The sequence below is a fragment of the Felis catus genome, chromosome B1, assembly GCF_018350175.1.
Source record: "Felis catus isolate Fca126 chromosome B1, F.catus_Fca126_mat1.0, whole genome shotgun sequence".
Classification (NCBI taxonomy): Eukaryota; Metazoa; Chordata; class Mammalia; order Carnivora; family Felidae; genus Felis; species Felis catus.
In genome coordinates this window covers 146131583-146156146 of record NC_058371.1, presented here as the reverse complement: position 1 = coordinate 146156146, position 24564 = coordinate 146131583, and the positions used below count along the sequence as shown (strand labels likewise).

At 40.3% G+C, this 24564-nt stretch overlaps 1 protein-coding gene across 3 annotated transcripts; it reads right to left on the bottom strand.

The window, feature by feature from the left end:
- Window positions 1-8449: 8449 nt before the first annotated feature.
- On the bottom strand, window positions 8450-24321 carry COX18 (cytochrome c oxidase assembly factor COX18). Of its 3 annotated transcripts, none has more exons than XM_023253058.2 (6): window positions 23740-24321; window positions 22497-22597; window positions 19865-20028; window positions 18767-18891; window positions 16890-16997; window positions 8450-8699 (listed from the first exon to the last, which is right to left on the bottom strand). In XM_023253058.2, exons 1-6 carry the CDS (start codon window positions 24079-24081, stop codon window positions 8619-8621), a joined length of 921 nt encoding a protein of 306 aa, XP_023108826.1. In that variant the 5' UTR covers window positions 24082-24321; the 3' UTR covers window positions 8450-8618. The 3 variants fall into 3 exon arrangements, with proteins under 3 accessions (XP_023108826.1, XP_006931130.1, XP_003985381.1); XM_006931068.4 differs by lacking the exon at window positions 8450-8699 and adding an exon at window positions 12857-14049 and having other exon boundaries at window positions 23740-24290; XM_003985332.5 differs by lacking the exon at window positions 8450-8699 and adding an exon at window positions 13594-14049 and having other exon boundaries at window positions 18767-18888; window positions 23740-24300.
- Window positions 24322-24564: the final 243 nt, after the last annotated feature.

Sequence of the window (24564 nt, the reverse complement as noted above, 5' to 3'; positions counted from 1 at the left end):
TCTTCAAACCCAATAGGTCAATTCCTTTACCGAGCTTCTTTGCAATATAGGAAAAGTGGTATATACATCCTTCTTATCAGACTGATGATTTCTTTTTGAAATCTGGATCACTTCTAGAAAGGGAAGATACATTCACAGAATTTGACCAGGGGAATAGATATGCAGTGGTTACATCAGAACCAATGTGATGGCCTATGATGGTCAGGGCAAGAGCTAAGGTAGCTTATGTTGTATGTTACTAGATAGAGAAAGCTAAAGGTATCCGTCAGAGCACAAAATGGTTCCCAGATGGGCTGAATCTGGACTATAGGTTGTGGTAAGAATAAGGAATAAGAATAAAATGTATCAGAACTATAAACAGAGGAGAGTTATGAAACATTTGTAGCCTCTGCCTTCAAGGTGATATGTGGGTTAAATGCCACAAATGCATTGGCCTTGATACATGACGGATTGGTGGCCTTCATATAAGACTAAAAAATACTGAGAAGTTTCATACCAGTGTTTGATCACTCAACAAGAGGCCAAAGAGACTGCTAATTGGATCATGAGAATACAAATGTATATAAATACACACACATATGGATATGCATGCTGCGGAGTAGTTAAGAACAGGATGGATTCATTCCTTCACTCCACACATGTGATTTAGGTTGGACTTACCTCAACCCTGTTCTGGGAGTGCACATAACCCATATCTGAGCAGTGTACTACACCTAAACTCTTACACTAAGGTTTGACCAGTTGGTTTGGGGATGGGCAATCATTAAAAGCTGTATTTGTTTCCTATTACTGTTGTAAGAAATTACCACAAATTTAGTGACTTAAAATAATTATATATTTATTATTTATTATGGATCTTCAGGGCTGTGCTCCTTCTGGAGTCTCTAGAAAGGAGTGTGTTTCCTTGCCTTTTCTAGCTTCTGGAGGCCACCTCATTCCTTGATTCATGGCCCCCTTCCACCATCTTCAAAGACAGTAGCACAGCATCTTTTCTCTTCTCTGACTTCCTGCCTTCCTCCTGTGACTACTTCAGACTCACCTGGATACTCCAGGATGATCACCCCGTCTTTTTTTTTTTTTTTAATGTTTATTTATTTTTGAAAGAGAGAGAGACAGAGCATGAGCAGGGGAGGGGCAGAGAGAGAGGGAGACACAGAATCCAAAGCAGGATCCAGGCTCCGAACTGTCAGCACAGAGCTCAATGTGGGGCTTGAACTCACGAACTGTGAGATCATGACCTGAGCTGAAGTCGGATGCTTAACTGACTGAGACACCCAGGCACCCCTGATCACCCCATCTTAAAAGCCACAACTTAATCACATCTTCAAAGTTCCTTTTGCCATGTAAAGTAACATATTCACAGGTTCTAAAAATTGGGACATGGATATCTTTGGGAAGCCATTAATCCACCTACCACATAAACCAATCAAGGTCTTTCCTGGAACATTTTCTAGAAATATAAAAAACACTAACTGAAGAAATATCATGAGCCTAGAACTACTAGTGGCCATATCTCCCACTTGAGACAAGAATCAGGGCATCCCAAAGGAAAACAAAGTTGAAAGATAAAGGAAAATGGTCTTGATAATATTTTTTAAGCTCCAGGACCACCCATGCCTAAAACCAACATTACCTAGACTACATAAGGTAGTCTTCTAGCTTATAGCTAGCTACATAAATTGATTCCCCTTCTTTTTTTTTTTTTTTTAATGTTTTATTCATTTTTGAGACAGAGAGAGACAGAGCATGAACGGGGGAGGGTCAGAGAGAGAGGGAGACACAGAATCTGAAACAGCCTCCAGGCTCTGAGCTGTCAGCACAGAGCCCGACACGGGGCTCAAACTCACGGACCGTGAGATCATGACCTGAGCCGAAGTCAGACGCTCAACCGACTGAGCCACCCAGGCGCCCCTGATTCCCCTTCTAATAGAAGTTAGATTGAATTAGGCTGCTATCCATTATAATAAAAAGAGGCCTAGTAATGAAACTAAGCAATGGAAAAGCAAATGATCAATTGGAATTTAGGTGTTATCCATCACTGAATCAGATAGAAAATGTGTTAAAGAGAAATAACATTAGCAATATGAGACCCTCCACTTTTTAAGGAGTATCCTAGAAAAATAATTGTTTCATTAGAGAAAATTACCGACTTACAAAACCATATTACTGATGTATTAATACCAGAGTATTTGGATTTTGGAGTCCTGCAAAATTAAGATACATATGGAATATGGCATGGGAAAAATTGGCTAAAATAGATCAGTATTTTCTGTTGGGAATTCAAAATGCCCCAACTGTTGAGCCAAGTGCTCAGTGGTGGTGGTGGCAGTGGCAGTTCTAAATTTAAGAAATGGCTATTTTCCCAGAGGACTCATACTGTTATTATGGGAAACACCGGGACTCTCAGCTATTACCACAGAACAGTTCTTCCTTCTCCTGTAAATTATATGAGTTGGTAGATTGTGAATACTGTTTCTTGTTCTTCCACAACATACTGCGAGGATCTGTTATGTCTCGGCCAGAGGTACATAATGCTACAAGGAAAGTGAATATATGATGCTTACAAAATATTACGAAATAGCCTCCTTTTTATGTGCAGAAACATTCTTGCTTTCCTATGTGTTAAAAATAGTGGAAGAGGCCCTGAGGAACTGAGAAGCTTCCAGAGTTCCTGAAACCATTCTTATCTATTCTCTCCTACACAATGACCTTAGCCCCTCACTGCTTTCCACTCTTCTTGATAAAATCCAAATTGCCCAAACCATAGCTACTAATCTGAAAACTATTCCTCCCCTTCAGGAGAACACCCTTGCCTAATTCTCCAAACTACCTAACTGTCAAGTGCCCCTTCTTGCTAAACCTCAAGAAAAAGTTTATACCCCTCCCCCGGCCCCCAAGTTAAACTGTTCTTCTCAGGCCCAGCATTTTCGGATCAAGATTTATGCTGATGGTGCTCTGGATGGTTACTGTCTACAACAGAAAGAGAGGAGGAAAACCTTTTCTCTTCAGTGTACTGAATGAGAAAAGAAAATTTTGATTTAATACCTCCCCAGGCCCATTATTTTTTCTTGAAAGAAAGCAAGAAAGAACACCTTCTTCCAGAAGTGGGCAAAGGATTGACTGATGGTGGCAGGCCTGAGATCTGACCCCTCAGACAAACCAAACTGACTCCATTTTAGACCTGTTTGAAGACCCTTGCCTCAGACAAAGGGCAGTATGCATGTAATATCTGAATATACCTGGGACTAAAAGAATAACCCTATAAAACAGTCAATAGCAGTCTTACAGCAAGTAAAGAAAATTGAAATAAAATAAAGGTCTAGCTCAGAAAAAAAGAGCTAACCGTACTTGAGGTGGAACAAAAACACTAAAACTGGAAGAAATTGTATCTGTCCCTTAGAAGACTTCAGCTGAAACCCTGGCCCTGTCCCATTTACTTTAGAGAACTAGAGATATTACTCCTGGGAGTTACAGGTGGGTTTTTTTTTTTTTTTCCTTCAAGAATTCAGATTTTGAATTTCTCTATTTTCACTTGAAGTTACTCTTTCACTAGGTAACCACTTTGTCTTTTCTTTCCTGATGACCGCTGGTGGCCATGGGCACTGGAAGAAGAGTGGAGTCACTCCCTCCTGGTCCTACTGGGGGAAGAAGTCTGCAGGTAAGCATTCTGTGTGTAAGTGGGGAACAAACGAACTCTGAGAGCTCATATAGGAATTCCTCTTCAGGCCAAAGAGAACTGACCATTTTGACTGAAATGTGACTCCTGTGGCCAATACATTCGTTTGAACATATTACCCACCACAGTGGTAACCTGATTTTAACTACCAAACCCATAGAATTTGTATCCAGGGACCTTTTTCAGAAAATCCGAGAATAAAATCTGCATACACGGTTTTGCTGATGGATCATTTTATGCCAACTTTCTGGTAGAGAAAAATAGGGAAAAGTATTTTTGCTTTTATTCTATGTGATCAAAGGAAAAATTGAAAGGTGAAAAGTGGCCATATGAAATGTCCCATTTAGAAGGACTTTGTGTGTGTGTGTGTGTGTCTATTCCCTTTTATCCTCAGGGGAACCTAAGGATTTTAACAAAACTTCACTAACGATGTCAGCAACTCTGCATACAGAACAAAAATAACAATAGAGTCAATGTGTGGGTTGCCATGCCTACAAGGCCACAAGGAATTACCAGCTGCATGACTGCCTTGTCATTTTTGATCTTTGAGCGTGTGCCCTGCTTCCATTAAACAATGTTAGGATCAGTGACAGGATGTCAAGCGATATTAAGCTGGGGGTGGGGTGGGGTGGGGGAAATGAACGTCTGATCCCTCAGCACATCACTGAGATATAGAAGACATCTGTCACTCTGGTGTAGCACCAGGTATGGCAAGACAGGTAAAAGCCCCAAAATGGCATTTGTGCACTTCAGACATAAAAAACAACTGACCACTGTAAGCTCATTTATGTAGTGGTAGAATGGGCAGTCTCCCTGAGATGGACGGCATCAGAAGCCAAGGTCAGGATTTTCTTGGAAAGGCATTTTAATAACCTCCTGCCCAAGGGAGGATGGAAGAGAACACATCCCGCCTAAGGCACTGACATCAGCTAACACAAAAATTGGAGGCATTACTCTAATTAAGAGTAAAAAAAGCTGCCCTGCTCTCCCTACCACCACCCTTGTAAGCAAACAGGGGGCTACAGATAGGAAGACAAAGGGAGCAGATGGAGACGGAATGACTCCTTGCACGTAGAGAGTGCAGGACTATCTACCACTGTGGCATGGAAGATAAAGATGCATGTTCACCTCCACAGATCTTAATCAAGATGTGCTTGGACCTGAGGAAGGAGATCAAAAATGTAACTAAGTTAAGCATTTTGAGATGGGAAGACTTTTTTTTTTTAAGTTTATTTATTTATTTTAAGAGAGAGAGCGTGCGTGCACACATGTGAGTGAGAACAGGGGAAGGGCAGAAAGAAAATCCCAAGCAGGCTCTGCACTGCCAAGGCAGAGCCCAATGTGGCTCAAACTCAGAAACAGCAAAATCATGATCTGAGCCAAAATCAAGAGTTGGATGCCCAACTAACTGAGCCACCCAGGCACCCTGAGATGGGAAGATTTTATTTATTTTGAGAGAAAGAGTGCACACAGGGAAGGGGCAGAGAGAGGGGGAGAGAGAATCCCAAGCAGGCTCCATGCTGTCAGCACTGAGCCCAATGTGGGGCTCAAACTCACCGACTGTGAGGTCATAATCTGAGCCGAGATCAAGAGTCAGATGCTTAACAGACTGAGCCACCCAGGCGCCCCCTGAGACGGGAAGATTATCCTGGATTATCAGGGCAGCCAAATATAATAATCCCAAGGGTCCTTATAAGAGGGGGTCAGGAGGGTGAGAGTGAAAGGGGATCCAACAATGGAAAGAGTGAGGCAGGTCATAAGCTGGAAACTTTAAAAGCTGGAAAACATAAGAAACCAGATTCTCGCTGATAGTTTCTATAAGGAACACACCTCTGTGGAACCAATATCAGACATCTGACCTCTAGAACTTGTAAGATAATGTTTGTGTGGTTTTAAGTCACTAAGTTTATGGTAATTTGCTAGAGCAGCAATAGGAAAGTAATACGTGGCTGCAATTTCAAATTTTGGAATTTTGGCCACCCACTCTATCTCTTACGGGGGTAGAGACTGGGATCTCTCAGTCTCAGCTTCTTTTGCAAGATGGTGTTATTTTGTCTCTTCTCTTCTTGCGTAAGCTTTCTCTGCTACCCTTGTCTTCTATGCAAAGTCTTAGCTGTAGTATGCCTGTGGGTTTGGGCTGGTGTGATGGCTGGTCTAGCATGAACCAACTACCCAATTGATTTGGTGTCTTCATAGCTCTTAGATTAAATTTCCTAGAGATTTGATGGTCCTGCTTGGGCTACATGAACAACCCAGATCCAATAATCTATGGCCTGCAGGGTACACATTGTCATCACCTGGTGAAATACTTAGTCCTGAAGACTGGAAAGGAATTACTAACATATGTCAGGTAGCAGGTGAAACGACCAGGTGACAAAGTTGTCAGATGAGACTGTTGCCAGGTGAACTGGGGAGGCCCTGGGTCCTGGAGCCTCGAACCAGCCAGACCCAAAGGAGTTGCCAAAGGTTCTTGGTCTTGTCACAAGAATGAATTCGAGGACACACAGCATAGCAGATGAGTAACACAAGCAGCAAAGTTTATTAAAGCGAAAAGTATGCTTTTGAGATAGGAGACAGGCGAGCTGAAGGGAGGGAAAAGGGGGAAGAGAGGGACACAGAGAAAGAAGGAAAGAGGGAAAGACAGAGAGAGAGAAGGGGAGGTTAAGCTGGCCAGTGAGGGAGCTGTGTACGCGGGCGGTCGGGTTTCTATCTTTTATTGACAGTGAAGTAGGTGGCAGAATATTTATTACTTGGGTAGTGGTGGGGAAGCAGGGTTTCTGAGCTTTTTCTTCCTGATTTGGCCAAGGGTCTCCTTTCATGGCATCTGCCATCTTGGGCCTGTCTGGTTTGATCCTGCATCTTGTGGAGTGCTGCCAGGACAGGCCTCTGACCTTCCCCATAGCTGGCCATGACTTCTTCGTTAGTGACCTCCAGGTATCCTGTTAGGAACCTAACAAACTGCCTAACCTAACAAGACGTCCACTTAGCTACTGAAGTCATCCACTGTGATGGCAGCCCTGAAGATAGAGAGGAAGCCAGTAAATGACAGGGGTGACCAGACGGCCAATAGATGCCAGAAACAAGCGTAGGTAGTGGTAGATCCAGTTGGCGTGTATACAGAAAGGTTTTCTTACATATGAGTAGGGAAATAATGATCTACTAATAAAAATTAAAGGTCTTTCACCTTCCATCATCCTGAGTTGCAAGGAGAATTTTGTTTACTGTATAATGGACGTCAGAACAGAGGAAAGGTTTGGGAGAGTAGAGGCACAGTGGAAGACTTAGTTAAGAAAAAGGAAGCCTAGATGAGAAGAAGAAAAATTCTGGAGAATACATGACAGAAAGGGCTGGTGATCAGGCTGGATATAGCCAGAGACGTTTTATTAGGAAAGTCAAGCACAACAGAAGCTTCTATAATAAAATTTTATGAGGGTTCCTACCTGTAGCAACATATAGGATAAATTTTAAATAGCATGGAATATGAAGCTGTTAGCTCTCTCATAGATAAAGAATTTACATTTTTAATACTCCTTACCCTCAGAAGCAGCCATCACCCACAGAAGATCCAGGAGGCTTGAGGTTGTAATTAGAAGAAATCCCTCAAATTATTTGTACTACGGTTGGAACATGCAGAAATGCAGCTGCAATGAAAGGAATAGAGTTAGGTGTATTTCATAATGCATTTTTAAATTTCCCTGGAGAGCTACACTTTAGCCAGAAGACAAAAATCAAAGCTAAATTAAATACAGTGCTGCTTTCCTAACCAAGGCAAAACAAATGTAAACTGCCTTATCAGGGATGCAAAGAGAGAGAAGTGTGCTTGTGATATTTCCTAGAAATGGAAAAGATAGAAATTGGGCACTTTCCCTGGAGGCCTCTTTTTTCATGAAATTCTTGGCCCTCTGGAGTCTAGCGGAGACTTTCAAGGACAGAAATGTCTTGTTACCTTAGATTGAATACCTCAGTAGAAGTGATGTCTTCTAGGAGTACTTTTAGTTTTATTTCAGGTCTTTCCATCAGCGCTTTTGTTCCCCAACACCCAGAAGTCCTCATTTTATTAAACAAAACCAGCAGTATAGGACTAGGTAATTAAAGGTAAGACTTTGTAAAACTTACCAAAACACAGGGCGTTCAAGAAGGCAGTCTGTGATCGAACGCAAGGGGCCAGGGTTCTCTCTGCAATTCCTTTGGGGCAATTGTATCAGGATCTCCCTCACGTTCAAGTTACAGAAGAGCATAAGGTTATGGCTCTAAGAACTAGGCAAGGCCTCTGTATGAAAGCACTTTCTTGGTTTAGCTGATTCGTGGGAATTTTGCTGCCATTGCCAAGCTGGTAACTTTTTTCCCCTTGTGGTATTGGCCAGGTCTAATGTTCCTATGGATGGAAATCAACCAGGACCAAAATGCTTTTATGTATAGTTCCTAACTGAGATTGTGGAAGGTCTTAAGTCAAACAGGTATGAAGGCTAGGCTTTCTGAGTATGGTGGTGGTGAACCGCAGGGAGGCAGGACCCTCTTTGTGGGACCACTTTCTTTCTCAGGGGTGATCCCTGAAGCTATCTTAAAAGAAAAACTTGAAAAGAATTTATCTTATGTATCTCCACTGTGCTGCAATATCATGAAACTAATATGATACTGTACATCAACTATACTTCACTTACAAATTTTTAAAATAAATCTCCAACAAATATAGTCAATAACATCTTCCTCTTAGTTGCCTAAGTGCCATAAAGGAATGTGTTACAGGATCCAAAGAAAACTTAAGATACCTAATAGACGTTATATCTTTTACCTAACAGTAAGAGTTCCAAAATAACAATGCAACATTAGAGCAACACAATTACTGAATAAAGATTTTTTCATCATTCCTTTTGTTTTTGTTCAAGAGTCACCATTCCTCTCCGTGACAATGTCTGCCCTTATCTGATGACGTTTGGTTCATTTATTTCAGTTTGCTTTGTCGGCATTGCAGCCACTGATAGTTCAAAGCTCTTACGAGGTGGCTTTCTTTTGTGGCTGTCACCTGCCAGAACAGAGAAAAGTCTACTGTACTTTGAGATGATGTAAAATACTCAAAACCCCAGTCTCCAGAATTCTGTACAACAATCTAATTTCGCAATTATATAATCTACTTACATTCTCTAAGGACTGAATACATAATTACAAATACATAATTCCTATGCACACTCTCTGGCTGAATAAGCTAATTCTTCACCCATCATTTAATTTTAGTAATATTAAAACTAATGTACTTTTATATACTGTCATTATTTTAAACATTTGCTAAGTACTACCCTGATTTTTCAAGCTTTTTAAACTTATTTTGCTTTTTGCAAGCGACGATACCATAAATCTTGAAATATATAAGATACTTATACCAACTTAATGTAATGTATCATCATACCAAGGTTTACAGGTTTAAAGGTTTTTCCCCAATTCAATTCAGAATACATTTGTCATGTGGAGTACTAAAAAATGTACAAAACTGCTAAATCACTATACTATATGCCTGAAACCAATTGAATACTGTATGTTAATTATATTCAAATTAAAATTTAAAAGTATGTATATGGGTACAGAAACACCTTAATAAAATAATTATATAAACAAAAAATCTGATCAACATTATGAAAAAACAAAACCTGATGAAAAACAAAGAATGCCCCCAATTAGCACTAGCTTGACCACAGTACCAGTTTTTCATTTTTTCAAAAGATTTTGAGAGTACCTTTGTACCTTTGTATTTCATATAATTAGCAAAGAATACATGTAAATTCAAAGTCTTTGGTTTTCTCTTTAAATTTTTTTTTAATGTTTATTTATTTTTGAGAGGGAGAGAGAGAGACAGACAGACAGAGACAGAGTGTGAGCAGGGAAGGGGAGAAAGAGAGGGAGACACAGAATCCGAAGCAGGCTCCAGTCTGAGCTGTAAGCACAGAGCCCCACACAGGGCTCGAATTCACAAACCATGAGATCATGACCTGAGCCAAAGTCAGATGTTCAACCGACTGAGCCACCCAGGTACCCCCAAAGTCTTTAGGTTTTGCCCGAAATGTTCATGAACGAAAATTCATACATATTATATATATGAATATATTAAAAATATATATGAATATACTTATTTTACTTGTTTAAACACAGAGGTCCAAAATTTCAGAAATATCTATGGTTTTAATACTACACAAATTCAAATGTCCCAAAGCTAAATACTGATTTCATAAAATACAGAATATATAAAAAGAAAAGATAATAAAAATAATTAGAAAATATCAGTTATTACAACTTTAAACTATATATACCCATAGGTTCATTCAGAACATTTTCTATAGAGTCGCAGCATTTCCAGATAATCTGTGTTCTGGTAGAATCAGCTCACAAAAACAGACAAGTGTTGGTAATGATCTGTTATAACTACGGTCTCATGTTTTATATCACATTTGCATATTTAGCTTTAATACAGAAACCCAAATTCTTACGTGGATTCACAGGTCATACTTGAAATTTAAAATTCTGCATTCTGTCGTAACTTCACTTATCATCCCAGGAGAAAAACAAACTACATGCTTTAGTTTTTTTTTCTAGGATCTGAGTTCCTACTGCTTTCAGGGCTTACTCTGGTATTGAAGCAATTTAACAGGTTGAGTCTCAAAAAAAAAAAAAAAAAAAAAAAAGGCGAGGGGATTCTTGGGATCCTCAGAGGAGAAACCTATGAAGACACACGGAATGAATGAAGCATACATGCACAACAGAGAAATTACTAAGGTTTATGTGGGCCCTCATTTTCCCACTTTTCCTCAGAAACTACAATTTCCCCAATATAGTCTAGAACTAGCTGTACCTCTTCTGAGAGGGGAGGGTTTGGTCTTTAGCTCTTGAGCACCTAGAAAGGTTAAATGTACCTAGAGCACCTTAAATGTACCTAGAAAGGTTTGCTCTCCATCCTCTCCTGGGTTATCTGTGAAGGTGGCAATCAAGGATTTTGCCTTTAACTTAAGTGAGCCTCCTCTTCCCACCTATGTCATCTGGCCAAGATAGGACTGTTCAGGTTTTCTCTTACAGAGGTTCCAGGGAAAACTAATTTAGTTATTTGGGTATGACAGTTCCATCTCCTAACATACTTCTGAGCTCCAGTATCATCATGGTATAATATAAACAGATCCAGGACTTCTTTCCTAACTCTTGGGCTGAGTCATACCCAGAAAAAAAAGTGAATCTGGGCGAGAGACAAAAACAAGGCCCACCTGAAACAAACAAACAAACAAACAAGAAGACTGACTTCCAGAAATGAGGAAGGGTAACACACACAAATAGATTACGCTCTCCATCTGAAAAGACAGAAAGATTTCCTGAACTCTGCAGTGTCCAGGACAGAGCTCTGCCAGTCCCTCAGCGGCAGAGGACAGAGAAGCATCCAACAGGAAGTTGTCAAGGGATCTTAACAGCATGTGTGTCCTCTGTGTGCATCCAGTACCCACCTCCCCTGACCTCAGGCTCTGGAAACACTCCAGACTATGACAAACTGCTGGGGAAGTAAGAGCAAAGACCACAGATGAAATTTTCTGAACTAGGACTTGCTATTTACTAACAACTCTGCCTAGAGAAAGAAATGAGAGGAATATTTACCAGGCTGAAGTCAGGTGACTGATTCAACTCTGTTCATAATGTATCAGTTTTCTTTATTCATGAGTATTTTCCAAGATCCCAGCTACCTCCAACCCTACCAGAAATTATTTTGAGATCTGGGAGAAATATTCTTAAATAAACTTACATACATTGTAACAGCAATTCAAGAAGTCTGAAAATGGGAGAGCAATAGGAAATTAGGTACACTACCTATATGAAAAAAGATGTTAAGTATATATTTAGAAATCAAGAGGAATCAGAGTAAACAAGGAAAAGCATGCTCATGAAAGCAGATTCACCTACTGGAAAAGGGAGTTACGGCATTCCTTTATTTCTTACTTTCAGAAAGTGACAACTTCTTAGAGTAAGATGGGGAAAGAGGGCTGAATTCCTTCACCCCATTATGAGAAAAAGGTATGTATCAGTACACAATGATACACATGGCAAGAGTCAACTTGTTCCAATATTTCAAACTCCCTTTCCTCTTTTTGCTATAATACAACTAGCATACCCATTTCTGCCTCTGCTTCCTTGATTGCACATTACAGAAAGTCAATTCTTGTTATATTCTACAAAGTTACCACAAAAACTGACTTAGAAAAAAAAGGGTCATGTTCCCGCAAGCCTCTTGTCACGTTTTTGTCAACTCAATAAAATATATTGCTGATTCATTAACAGTAAACTCATGGCCAAAGCACCATAATTCATGCCTGAACGAAGTTTATTTAATGTAGGCATTTTCCCCTTAAGGAACATCACAGCATTCTTGTGCTTGGGAAAACCAGCCAGCACTTCATTGATTGACTGACTTGTTTTTAAATATCTATTTAGTTTTGAGAGAGGTGAGGGAGGGAGGGAGGGAGGGAGAGGGAAAGAAAGAGGGAGAGAGGGAGAGAGCACGAGCATACAAGATGGGGAGGGGCAGAGAGAGAGGGAGACAAGAGGATCTGAAACAGGCTCCTGCTAACTGCAGAGAGCCTGACATGGGGCTCGACCTCGTGAACTGCGAGATCATGACCTGAGCAAAAGTCAGACGCTTAACCGACTGATCCACCCAGGCGCCCCTAGACAGCACTTCAGTATGACAATACTTGGAGGCCATTTTAAATAGCGAAATCACCAACAAAAAGCACAAAAATGAGAAAAAACATGGCACTAAATAGACCAAGTAAAGGACACTTGGTTATATAGTATGAAAGCTGAAACAAGAAGGCACAGTGTTGCCTTATTTGACCTAGCTGGGAACATGTACCTCGAATGACTCAATTTTTTTGCCACTCTGTGGCATCAAAAGCATTGTACTGATTTGAGAGTCACAAATTTTAGCGAGTAGGCAAATTGGCAGATACAAAATCTGCGAATAATGAGGACTGACTGTACATATGTTTCAATTCCTTCACTATGATTAGAAAGACAGTTCCATCAATAGGGCAGTCACAACCCAGGACTGGGAAGTCAAGAAAAGAAAACCAGATCCTAAATGCTACCTCTAAATTCTCAATTAGGTGGCAACCAAAATGGCTAAGACGTAATAGACATTATTTAAGAAAGAATTGATTTTGCTTTAGTTTTTACTTTATTGTAAAACATGAGATGGGATGGCAGGGCATCTCGGATTGTATTCGCATTCCAACTTAATGAAAACTTAACAATTTATCACCTTCTTAAGTAACTGTCAAATTATTCCACAATTAGTTTCATCATCTTTTCAAATCAAACAACCGGATCTACCATTTATATTACCTGTTAATTTCACCTATATGTCTACCATAATAAACCCATTAAAGTAATCTTCCAAATAAAAAAGTTTATAAAATCACATCCACAATAGGTAGCCACCATTCCAGTTTTCTTCCTTTGACTAAATAAACTTAATGCTTAAGACTTTCCACTCTGGGCTCTAGCAATACTTAGTGCTGTACTCTATTCCAGACGTCTTAAATTACAGAAAAAGGAATGTACCCGTTTCGTATTCTTTCAGAGCAGGTCTTAAGGCAAGATCACCTACCATATTAGGTACTTTCTTGTATGGACTACTCTACTGCATGTATCTTAAGTCCATTTTTTAAAAGTCACACATTAACTCATCATTGTACGTTCCATGAGAATAAGAGTTCTCAACCAGGAAATCACCAAAGAGCCTTGGTGTAGGGCAGAGGGGTTGTCAATGAAGGCCCCCATATTGTGAGTTCCAGGATTTCTCTGAAAAGAAAACCATAGCTTTAGCAGATGTGCAAACGGGTCTATGATCCTCCACACCACCAAAATTTTAAGAATCACCTCACTGGATTCTCTTACTTTAAAAAACTTTAATGTAGGAGATTGGTCAGTGTAATTTAACATCATTCAGTATCTAATCCTGTTTTCCAAAGTTTTGGCACCTCTAGCAAGTTGTAATTTTATAAGCAGAACCTGACACTTTGATTCTACTTTTGCATTATATCTTAACCCACAGTACTTCACACAATTCATGATTTTAAATAAAGACAAATTAAATCACATCTGAATTTCTAAACTTAAATGTAGTATGATAGTTATACTTCCAATTGTTTCAAAATTACAACATGGAAAGCCTATCATGTTCTTGAAATGAACTTGGCGTAAAAGGCAGCAAAGAGGTCCTTATAAGGAGTGTCTGAATCTGACTTGGTCAATGGTATTCGGCAAAGTCGGCGAAACCTAGGAGAACGCAGCAGCAAGTTCTGTGAAAGGCCCATGAAGCTGGAGCACAACCAGTAGAGGACAATGGACTGTAAAGAGAAGAAAGGACGTGAATGTTAGTGCTTCTCCATTCTCCAAGGACACTGACGTCCAGAGACAGACAGGCAATAAAAAAGGGAAATTACAATTTCTGTAAATAGCAGTGCACCAGACTGAGCAAGACCTGTAGCGGCTATTAGATACCTGCCATGAATCTAGTAAGTAAGAAAGGAGGCTGAAAGGACCAAAAACTGAAAAGAAAGCAAAAGGAGAGGTATTCATGATAGAAAGTGGGTGACAGAGAGCATCTCCCAGGCAGAGACTCAAGACAGATGTCACCTCCCTTCTTTGGCAATACAGCACACCTTTCCCCCAACAAGAGTCCTGACAAGCTGCTGTACTGGAGGTAGGGTACCGTGGGGCACAGCCTGCTCCCTGGATCCCATTTCCCTCCACACAGTCATCTATCGCCTGTCATTATATGTCCCCAGTAATCAGCTTCTTAGTCAGGAATGTAGTATCTTAGCCTTTGTCAGAGACAGTCTCTCTTCCACTTTCTCTTGTACTTCCATCCAGGGTGACTTATTTAGGTCAAGGACTAAGTTCTGTAGCCTCTCAAAATATTCCCATACATACATCCCTGTTCCAAACTTTTCTTTGGCATCAGAATGTGATCAGGCTCCAGGGGCATGACCCCATGGTGGTTTAGTCCAGGTCCCGGAGTAGAACTGCCTGAATCTGAATTCCATTTACTTGACTTTGGGGAAGTTATTTTCCTTCTGTTTCAGTTTCCTCATCTGTAAAATGGGAACTGAACTGTACCTACTTCAGAAGGTTGCTGGGGGGAAAAAATGTGATAACTTACAGAGACTGCTAAGCACAGTAGGTGACCTACCTGCCTTTGTTCCAAAGTAAATTCTTAGGGGCAGAACGTAATACATCCTCAAAGGAGATTAGCATAGTAGTTATGAGCAGGAGCCAAACTGCCTGGATGTGCCTTAGATACTTAAGAGATGTTAAGTATCACTTAATAAATGAGTGACCTTGGGTGAGTTACTTACCCTCTGTGTGCCCATTTCCTCATCACTAAAGTGGAGATTATAATGGCACCCACTTCAGTGCACACTGGATGAATTATATGAGCTAAAGTATGTAAGCCATTTAAAACAGTGCCTGGCACAAGGTCAATATCAAATAAATACTGGCCATCATCATCTGAACTTACCCAGGACACAAAAACTACCCTGAAATTGCCTACTAAGAGTAATTCTTCCTTAGTAATAAACTTCTCTTTTTTAGCTGGGTATACTGCTATCTTAAAAAAAAAAAAAAAAAAAAAAAAAGACTACTTGAAGACTACTTGCCAGCCTCTTCTGCAATTAGGTTATGACCCACGTAAGTCAGACGTAAGCACAAGTGTTTGGTGTGACTTCTGGCAAGGCTCCTTAAAGAGGATAACTGCACTTGAAGCACCCTTTTACCAATCCTGCAAGATAAGCTCCAGCAGCCATCATGACCATCCCATGGCCTTACAGATAGAAATTACAGGCTGTGGATGATGGAACACAGGCAGAGAAGGCGGATGGGTTTCTCCTATCTTCACGCAGTTGCTATACCAGCTCTACCCCAAACTGCCTAACTCTGAATTTCCTATATTGGAGAGAATAAACTTTTGGGTACTTAAGACATTGCTTTGTAGATCTCTGTCACCCATTTCAAACCCAATCCCTCACGGAAAACTCACTGCTCCTATCTTATTTGACCAGGGAGTTTCCTTAGTTATAACTGGTATTATTTTCCCCCAGAAATGCGATGACTCTGTACTATTCTATTTTCACAGGGTATTTTACAACATTACTATTACATGAAAAGTACCATAATAAGCACTTGTTGCTATTTCATTACTTCTCACAGACATTACGATGTCTATTTTAGAAATGTGGAGACTTACTTATTTTACACCGGATTAGTGACAGTATTATGGCCAAGGGACAGCTTTAAAAATACATTGTTGATGCTAAAAACATACCGGTTCAGATTCTTAGGATAATGAAGTACTTTCATATATGCAGATATAACTTTACATACCACCAACAAATGACTTCTACTTCATGGTCCATGTGTTGGCCCTCAGCAAAGACAGAGATAATGCCAAATACAGCTTTTGCCCTCTTTGCACTATAGTTTCATTGGGAAATAAACAAAGGCTGAAAATGGGAAATAACTGCAAACGTTAACTATTTTTTTCCATTTCTATCAGAGTGTAATGACATGTAAATGGGGACAGATGTACCTATCCCACTGAATTTTTATGAGGTTAAGCGATATTATATATGAGCCATTATGGACTCAGCATGAAGTTTTGTTTCTTTTTTAAGAGCTAAATTCCTTGGCCCAGTCTATGTAGACAGAAGGAATTCAATATTTCAACTAATTAAACAGAGCAAATACTATGTTCACAGCGCTGCGTAAGACTGAAAAAAAAAAAAAAAAGAAACAGAGTTGACAGCTAACTCACTTTCACACAGAGGAAGATTAACCAACCCAAGAAATATTCGAGTGTCACTTGGTGATAGATTAATTACTACAGAAACCTGGAAACCAGTAAGGGACTTAGTCAAATGAAGCTCAATAGAAGAGGCTGAATCCTGGGACACCTGGATGGCTCAATCAGTTAAGTGTCAGACTTCGGCTCAGGTCATAATCTCATGGTTCATGAGTTCGAGCCCTATGTGGAGCTCTCTGCTGTCGGAGCAGAGCCCATTTCAGATCTCTCTTCCTCTCTCTCAAAAATAAGTAAACATTAAAAAAAAGAGGCAGAATCCTAGCCAGTGTAAGCTATGCACAGAGAGGATTTAGCACACTACACACAATGCCGGTGCTTACTCACTGAAGGTACTGTCGCAGCAACTGGAATCATCAACACTGATACTGCACGAACGAAGTACGTAATATACGTCTGAAAACGAGACATTCCAGTTTTTTGCAGAGCAAAAATCTGAGAGAGTAGAATATAAACACACACAATGAGTATTAAGCATATTAAATTAGACAAGGTTTAAAATACAGCCTGATTTTTGACTGCCCTCCACCTACATATATTTTAATAGAAGCAGAAAAGTTAAAAATAAAACACTGATAACTGTATATGGTTGATCATCTGTGTTTTTTCTTTAAAGATTGTAAGACTGAAAGTCCTTTCAAGATAGGTACTACGTATGAATCACTACCCTTGTTTTGGCACCTACATACAGTGCCTGGCGTAAAGAAGGAACTTAATAGGTACTTCAAAGGTTTGTGATCTGGCTCCATGGAATAAGGGGAGAACCAGGCTAGGAAAAGCAGTTATGATTATGAATTACTTAAGAGGCAGCATAGTGTAATAACTCCGAACACAGAATCTACATCCAAACTCTCTAGATTCATGTGAACAGCCCTGCATTTAGTGGTTATGTGACTTTGTACAAGTTACTTAACCTTTCTGTACCTCACTTTCTCTAACTTAAAACAGGGGTAATATTAGTAGCTACATCACAGGATTATTCTAAGAATTAAATAAGTTAATTCATGTAAATTGCTTACAACAGTGCCTGCCACATGGTGTATATTAAGTAAGAATAAATTTTCTTGGGGTGTCTGGGTGTCTCAGTTGGTTGAGCATCTGACTCATGACTTCAGCTCAGGTCATGAGATCCCAGGGTCATGAGACCATTGCGCATTGGGCTCCGCATGGAGCGCTGACCTGCGTAAGACTCTCTTTTCTCCCTCTGTCCCTCTCCCCGGTTCGCATTCTCCCTCCCTCTCTCTAAAATTAAAAAAATAAAAAATAAGTTTTTTTAAACTTATATATACTGGGTCATTAGTCACTAAAAGGAAAGGCTAAGGATTGACATTAGTTCACTGTGACCTTGTGTTTACTACTTCCTTCGTTCTAACAAATATTCACTAAGCACCAACCACATTCATAGGATTGTGCTAGGTGATCTTAGGAAAACACTTAGACTACACATGGAGTCTTTTCTCAAGAAACTTTAACCCAAGACATTAGAGTACCATCATTTTAGGAAGGTATTTTAGATTCCCCAAACAGAGACCAGTGACAGGTCTGTGAGATCTCAACTGAAGTTCTAAAGATCATTTCTAAGGTTTCTTCCAGTTCAAAGAGACTATGTTCTACTCAAAGTCTGAGAACAGCTCCTCATACAACTAACTAAAAGCTTGCTTTCCCTAAACTGCTGAGTAACACAGCATGGGATAAAGGTAAGACATAGTTGACAATTCATATTTTGTATGTCTGTATTTTTCCACTCCATCATATAAAGTTAAGTTCTAACTTTTCTAGGGTCATACAGCTAAAAAATGACAATCAGATATGGTGTTTCCTGCTTACAAATTTACATTTTAAATATATACACAAATTGCCAACCTACTGGAAGAATAAAACCAGATTGATAACCATCTTAATTACTCTCTTTACCAAAAACAAATCACAAAATTGTATGCATTAGATTCATATCATTGTAAAGGTGAAAGAGACTTTGGAAGTGTTCTAATTCAGCTCCTCCATTTTAATTATAAGCATGTGGCCCCCAGAGAGATTAAGGAACTGGCTTAAAACAGACAGAGTTTGCCAATGTCTGATCTATGACCAGACACCAAGGAATCTCAATTCTAGCTCAGAGCTATCACTACCTATTCAAACGTTGCAACAGCAACAAAAATCTCAATGATTCCAATGGCAAACAAATCTCATTTAAAACCACTGACCTCCACTATTAGTAAATTGGTGACACCAACAGAGATAGGCAGAATCCAAGTGGAATCCAGTGCAGTGAGGTCACGAAACCACAGGATCCCATCATTAGCCAACTGTTCCTGAACAGAAAAACCTGCTAAAACAGTTTCATAAATAAAACATAGCAGGAAGAAAGACACAAGACATAAGTAGTCTAATTCAAATAAGGGGTCTTTCACACTGAAGACATGTATTGCTTTCATTCGTTTTCATTCCACAACATAAACTAGTCCTTCCTGTGCTGAGAAAGAGGCAAGAAGCTCTCTGTAGCAAACAGTTGTAGGAGCATAGAGTAGCAGCACTCTTTCAGACTTGTATTTGTATAATTATTTGTCCATAGGCTACTTTCTTTCTGTTCAGATTACTTTCTGGTTAGAAATGCCTTTAAATGAAAGTAAAAAATACATGCTTTAGTTTATACTGTTTCTTAATTAATGTTTACATTCATATCTGTGAAAACTTTTCTGATCTCTTAATTTTATAAACAGAAGAAATTCTTGGCCAGAAAACTTAATCATGGAATTATAACACTAAATTTATTATGACTTCCATGAAGAAGTACAGTTGACCCTTAAACAACTCAGGGCTTAGGGGTGCTGACCCTCCGAGCAGCTGAAAATCTGTGTATAACTTTTGGCTCTCCAAGAACTTAACTACTGAAAGCCTATTGTTGTCTGGAAGCCTTACCTATAACCCAAGTATCATATACTGAATTCTTACAATAAAGCTAGAGAAAAGAAAACGTTATTAAGAAAATCATAATGAAAAGAAAATACATCTATAGTGCCGTACTGTAGAAAACCCACCTATAAGTGGATCTGCCCAGTTCAAACCTGTGTTGTTCAAGGGTCAACTCTATTACTATTGTCCTTTCTATATTCATTTGTTTTCTCAACATGGCTAATTAGCTAATACGTGATATTTTAAAACCTATACCCTTGTAAGAAAGATGGTGACAATATACTAATTATAAAAAGTATAGGGATTTTTCACATTTTGTTTTTGTTTTTTGAGTACAAAAACACTGTTAGAGAACTTATTTGGGGGAAAGAGACTTCTATAATAACTACCTTCTGAATGTGTTGCTCCTGTGCTAAAATTCCGGAGGGCAATGGACATGAAGATCCACATTGGAAACTGAATCCAGACCAACACAGTGGCTTTGAAAGGGTGGCAGTTGTCCCGAACATACAGCTCTGAAACAAGCCTCCGCATATTCTTTAGATAAGTGAGTCTAGTTTGAAGGAAGAGGGAAAAAAAGGGAAAGGAGAAAATGTCATTTGACTAACAGTGCTTCATACCCATAGTACAAACACACCCATGTTATGGTTATTAGCTAAAGTTTTGTGCAGGATTTTTAGTTCTCATAGGCTATATTAAGGGGTTGCCTAACAAAAGGCAAATGAAGCCTTTTACTGAAAATTCTCTAGCAATGTACACAAATTATATAACAATCTGATAAATCTGACATTGTCGGATTATAAGCTTTGTCTCTGATGGTCTTTGGCCAATTAGATTTTAACAAGTGAAATTTCACTACTGACATGGTCTGACCAGTCTTTACGAAAAATTCTAAAGGTGAAAGCACATTTAACTAAAATCCCTCCATTCCAGGCAAGCTCAATTACTTGATCTCTGAATATACCTTTTATAGCAATGTGGTTCTGTAATATGTATGTTCTTGACCTGTTGAAATGGTCTCCATTCTTCAATCCTTTTTCTTTTTAATTTTTTATTAACGTTTATTTATTATTGAGAGAGCATGAACATGGGAGGGGCAGAGAGAGGAGACACAGAATCCAAGGCAGGCTCCAGGTTCTGAGCTGTCAGCACACAGCCTGACGCAGGGCTCAAATTCACAAGCTGAGATCATGACCCGAGCCGAAGTCGGACGCGTAACTGACTGAGCCGCCCAGGTGCCCCTCAATTCTTTCATGAAGATTTTCTTCATGTTTCTCTGTTAATCCTATTAGTTATTCCTGCTCTTGCCATAAGTCCCACTTTCTAGATCAAAGTCTCCTTGAGGGTCAACTGTTGGGTCTTACTCATTTCTAATTCTCTTGTAGCAGGTTTTTGTACAAGGTAGACATTTAATACGCTTGAAGGTAACACAATTATAGTGTAGTATTACATTAAGACAGTACACAGATATCCCAAGCTTTGTAATTTAGACTCTGCCTACTGTTTGAACTTTATTTTTTGTTACTCTTTTACACACACCTATATATTCTGGTGCCTAAATGACATAGGCTGTCCAATAAATCAGACTTCTACATCAGCATGCTTTTGGAAGTCATTAAATCATCTACGTGGACAGTCCACTTACCTGGCTATCCACCTGACAAACTCACTTTTACCCTTCAAGACTCAGTTCCATTGAAAATGCAGGAAACCCTCAGATGTGTCTTTCTAGAAAGTCATCTATCTGTGTGAGGATGTATCTGGAAAATCATTCTGCCAGTACTGCATAAGCAAGGTATCAGGCTTGTCTAGGCTGCATTTATAACTCAGATGAGCAGCTATGAATCTGTTATTTTGGCCTAGATTTGTTGTCCTTAGATTTCTCTGATCAATAAAACTTAAACACTGTTAAGTTTATCAAGTAAAGATATTAAGCTACCACAATGATTTTTTTAAATGTCAGGTCTTTCTGTGGCACCTGGGTGGCTCAGTCGGTTGAACATCTGGCTCTTGATTTCAATTCAAGTCATAACCCCAGGGTTGCAGGATCCAGTCCCGAGTCAGACTCTGCACTGCGTGTGGAGCCTGCTTGAGACTTTCTCTCTCCCTCTGCCCCTCTCCCCTGCATGCTCTCTCTCTCTCTCTCTCTGAAATAAAAATAAATGGCAGGTCTTTCCAAATTTTCAACACTAAGTGAAGAGGGAAGCAATTTCATGTTGAAAATAGTAGGCAAATGTCTACCCATATAGGTAAAAATATATGAACAACCATATATACATCATATACTCATAATAAAAACCCTTATTTTTCTCATTGCTGTGAACTGGTGAATACTTAGTCTAGTAAGGACCAGAATTTGACTAGTAACTTAGGCTGACTGAAGCAGGACTTAGAAGTTCCCAGTGGCTGAGTGCAGGCATAGAATTGCAGCCCATTCAAGCACTTTCTAAGGGCTAAGAGCCCAGGCAGACAACTACACAGGGGAACCATAGTGGACAGACAGCACCTTGGCTAACTAATTTCTTCTACCCTGGCATTTACACATTCACATTTTCTACCTCCCTCTTCTTGTGGGTTATTGTCTGCTGTACCTTTCTTTCCAAAACAGTCAAGTGTATAAATATTCTGTATCATTTGCTGACTAAAATTCCAACAGACTGGCACGGTACCTTCATCCTGTGAAGCCTTCCCTGACTTTCCATGATGACCGAACTTGTACATAACCTTTTTTATAATTGTTATGTCATTATTTGATTATAGGTCTTTTTCAGGAGGCTGGAGTCCCTCAAGAAGGAACTTGCTCTTTGTTTCTCTACTTCTTGCTTTCAGTCCACTATATAAAACTGTCATACCACACAAACGCATTAAAATATTAAAGAGTGAAAGAACTACTTTGCTGCTACAGCTACAGAATACTCAAACCTCTAATTAACATAATCACAGACACAATTTGGGTATGTATGTAAGTGTATGTATATATATACATACATATGTAGGTCTATATGCACAGAATTAGCTCACCTTGCAGCTCTTTTGGACCATTTCAACTGATTTGCACGAATTGCAATTTCTTGGTTAAGATGCCTTGCAATGTTTTTTATTTCTGGCTGCAAATTTTCCACCTAGCTAAAGAAAACGTAGAATTTGTTATGAGCACATAAAGGATCTTATCCATAACCACTCATAATATGCCTCTAACTCACTCAGAAATGTGGTTTACTGATCATCTCAAGAAAATTTAAGTCTAAGCAGAAGATGTTAATTTGCTTAAGAAATCTTCAGTTACAACCAAATTTCAAATTCCAGCTCATACTCTTAGCCATGTGATTTCAGGCAAGTTACTTAAGCTGTAAAACCCTGTTTCCTCATAATATAAAATGTTTAACAACACCTACCTCACAGAATTATTATAAGGATTAAATAAGAACTGAATCCTAGAATATTTCACCCCTGGATTTTCCAATAATGTAAACTGAGAAAACAGAAGTCTATTAATTAAGAGTCTTTAATACGCTCTGTGACAGCGACAGAGCCACAAAAAGTTTGTATTTATTTTTGTTCTGTGTTAATTCTGTACAGCACATCACTGTCTTAATGGTGATAATTTCCTTTGTTTCCGGGTCTCCGCATCCTCAATAATTATTTGAAAACACCTTAAGACATTATTTTTGAAGTTTCCCATTTGAATAATATTTTGCTTTCAAAGCACTTTAACCTACAGTATTTGATTTGATATCATAACACTGTGAAGTAGGCCAGGAAGGCATTACTACCTGATTCCACAGAAAAAATAACGAGAACACTGAAGGTCAAGTGGCTGCGACTAACCCGAGTTGTAGGCAGCACGGCCTGAATAAGGAACCAAGTTTGCAAATCGCTAGTTTAGTAGTTGTTTTCAATAAGGTGAACTGGAATACTCGGGGACAAAAGACGCTGCAGGCATACAGGCTACTACAGATGGAAATTTTACAGGTTTCTCCACACAACTTCTTCTGCTAATTCTTTTACTTCTCTCATTCTCTAGCAAGCAGCAGCAACCACTTGGGCTTGGAGCACAAACCCAGCAGGGTAAACGACATGACAAGTACACATATCACCAGACATCTCTCAATTCCATATCCAGTGCTAGTTAAATTTCTTAGCAAAGGCGGTCACGATGATTTACATTAAGCACTCCGGCGGCAGCCAGGGATTTTAAGCCCCCGGTAGACGTCTACCACCCTTCACCGCCGAAGCTGATGCGCAGGGTGCAGGTGGCCCTCACCTTGGCCAGGATGTAGTGCTGGTAGGCGGCCAGGGGTAGAGTGACGGCGCCGCGCAGAGCCACGGTGGTGAGGCCGATGCAGGCCCACCAGGGCAGACCCGTGGCGGTGTGCACGCCGAGTAGCACCTCCTCCGCGCCCTGCACCGGCGCCGACGTGGCCAGGGCCTCGTACCAGCTGCCAGGGCCGCCGGAGCCCACTGCAGACACTGACGCCACCGCCCAAGCGGGCAGAGCAGAGTGCTTAATGCCGCCCGTCGAGGTTGGCGCAAGAGGCGGGACCCGGACTCCTAACTGCAGTGCAGGCAGCGGCCGCAGCCACCTACCGCCAAGCCGGCACAGCATGTGGGCGCTGGGGCCGAGCTAAAACACGGGCATCAGAGGTTAGAATCGGGCTACGATCCGCGGCACCTAGACCGCCAAGCGCACGCGCCGGAAACCCAAAGCGAAAAACGGGCGCTCGCTCCACTACTATTGACCTTCCCGTTCAAGCCAGTGACGTCTTGCGTCGCACTGGCGATGACGCAGGAGGTAGGAAAGTCCCGCCTTTCCCACGCGGCACCGGGCAGGCCTACTGCGCAGACACAGAACTTTCCCGCTGCTGGCTTGGAGCGCCTCGGACGCTGGACCGGAATTGTAGAGTCGGGGGCGGGGCCTGCTGCCCTGGGCGGGACCGGGCTGTCTCTAGGAGCCCTCGCCTTTTAAGTCGGTGTGAGGCGTGAGCCTTTCCATTCCTTTACACTTTAGTAGGTTTGTTTGTTTGTTTAATGTTTATTCACTTTTTTGAGAGATAGAGTGCGAGCAGGGCAGGGGCAGAGAGAGAGAGGG

Bases quoted from the DNA above. Each gene is read 5' to 3' on its own strand.
- COX18 (XM_006931068.4), bottom strand. From the start codon at position 24,081: ATGCTGTGCCGGCTTGGCGGTAGGTGGCTGCGGCCGCTGCCTGCACTG. The intron at 22,598-23,739 runs GTGAGGGCCACC...TTCTTTAGCTAG, and splicing joins AGCACTACATCCTGGCCAAG to GTGGAAAATTTGCAGCCAGA. The intron at 14,050-16,889 runs GTGAGTAAGCAC...TTCTCTTTACAG, and splicing joins TTGCTGCGACAGTACCTTCA to TCCATTGTCCTCTACTGGTT.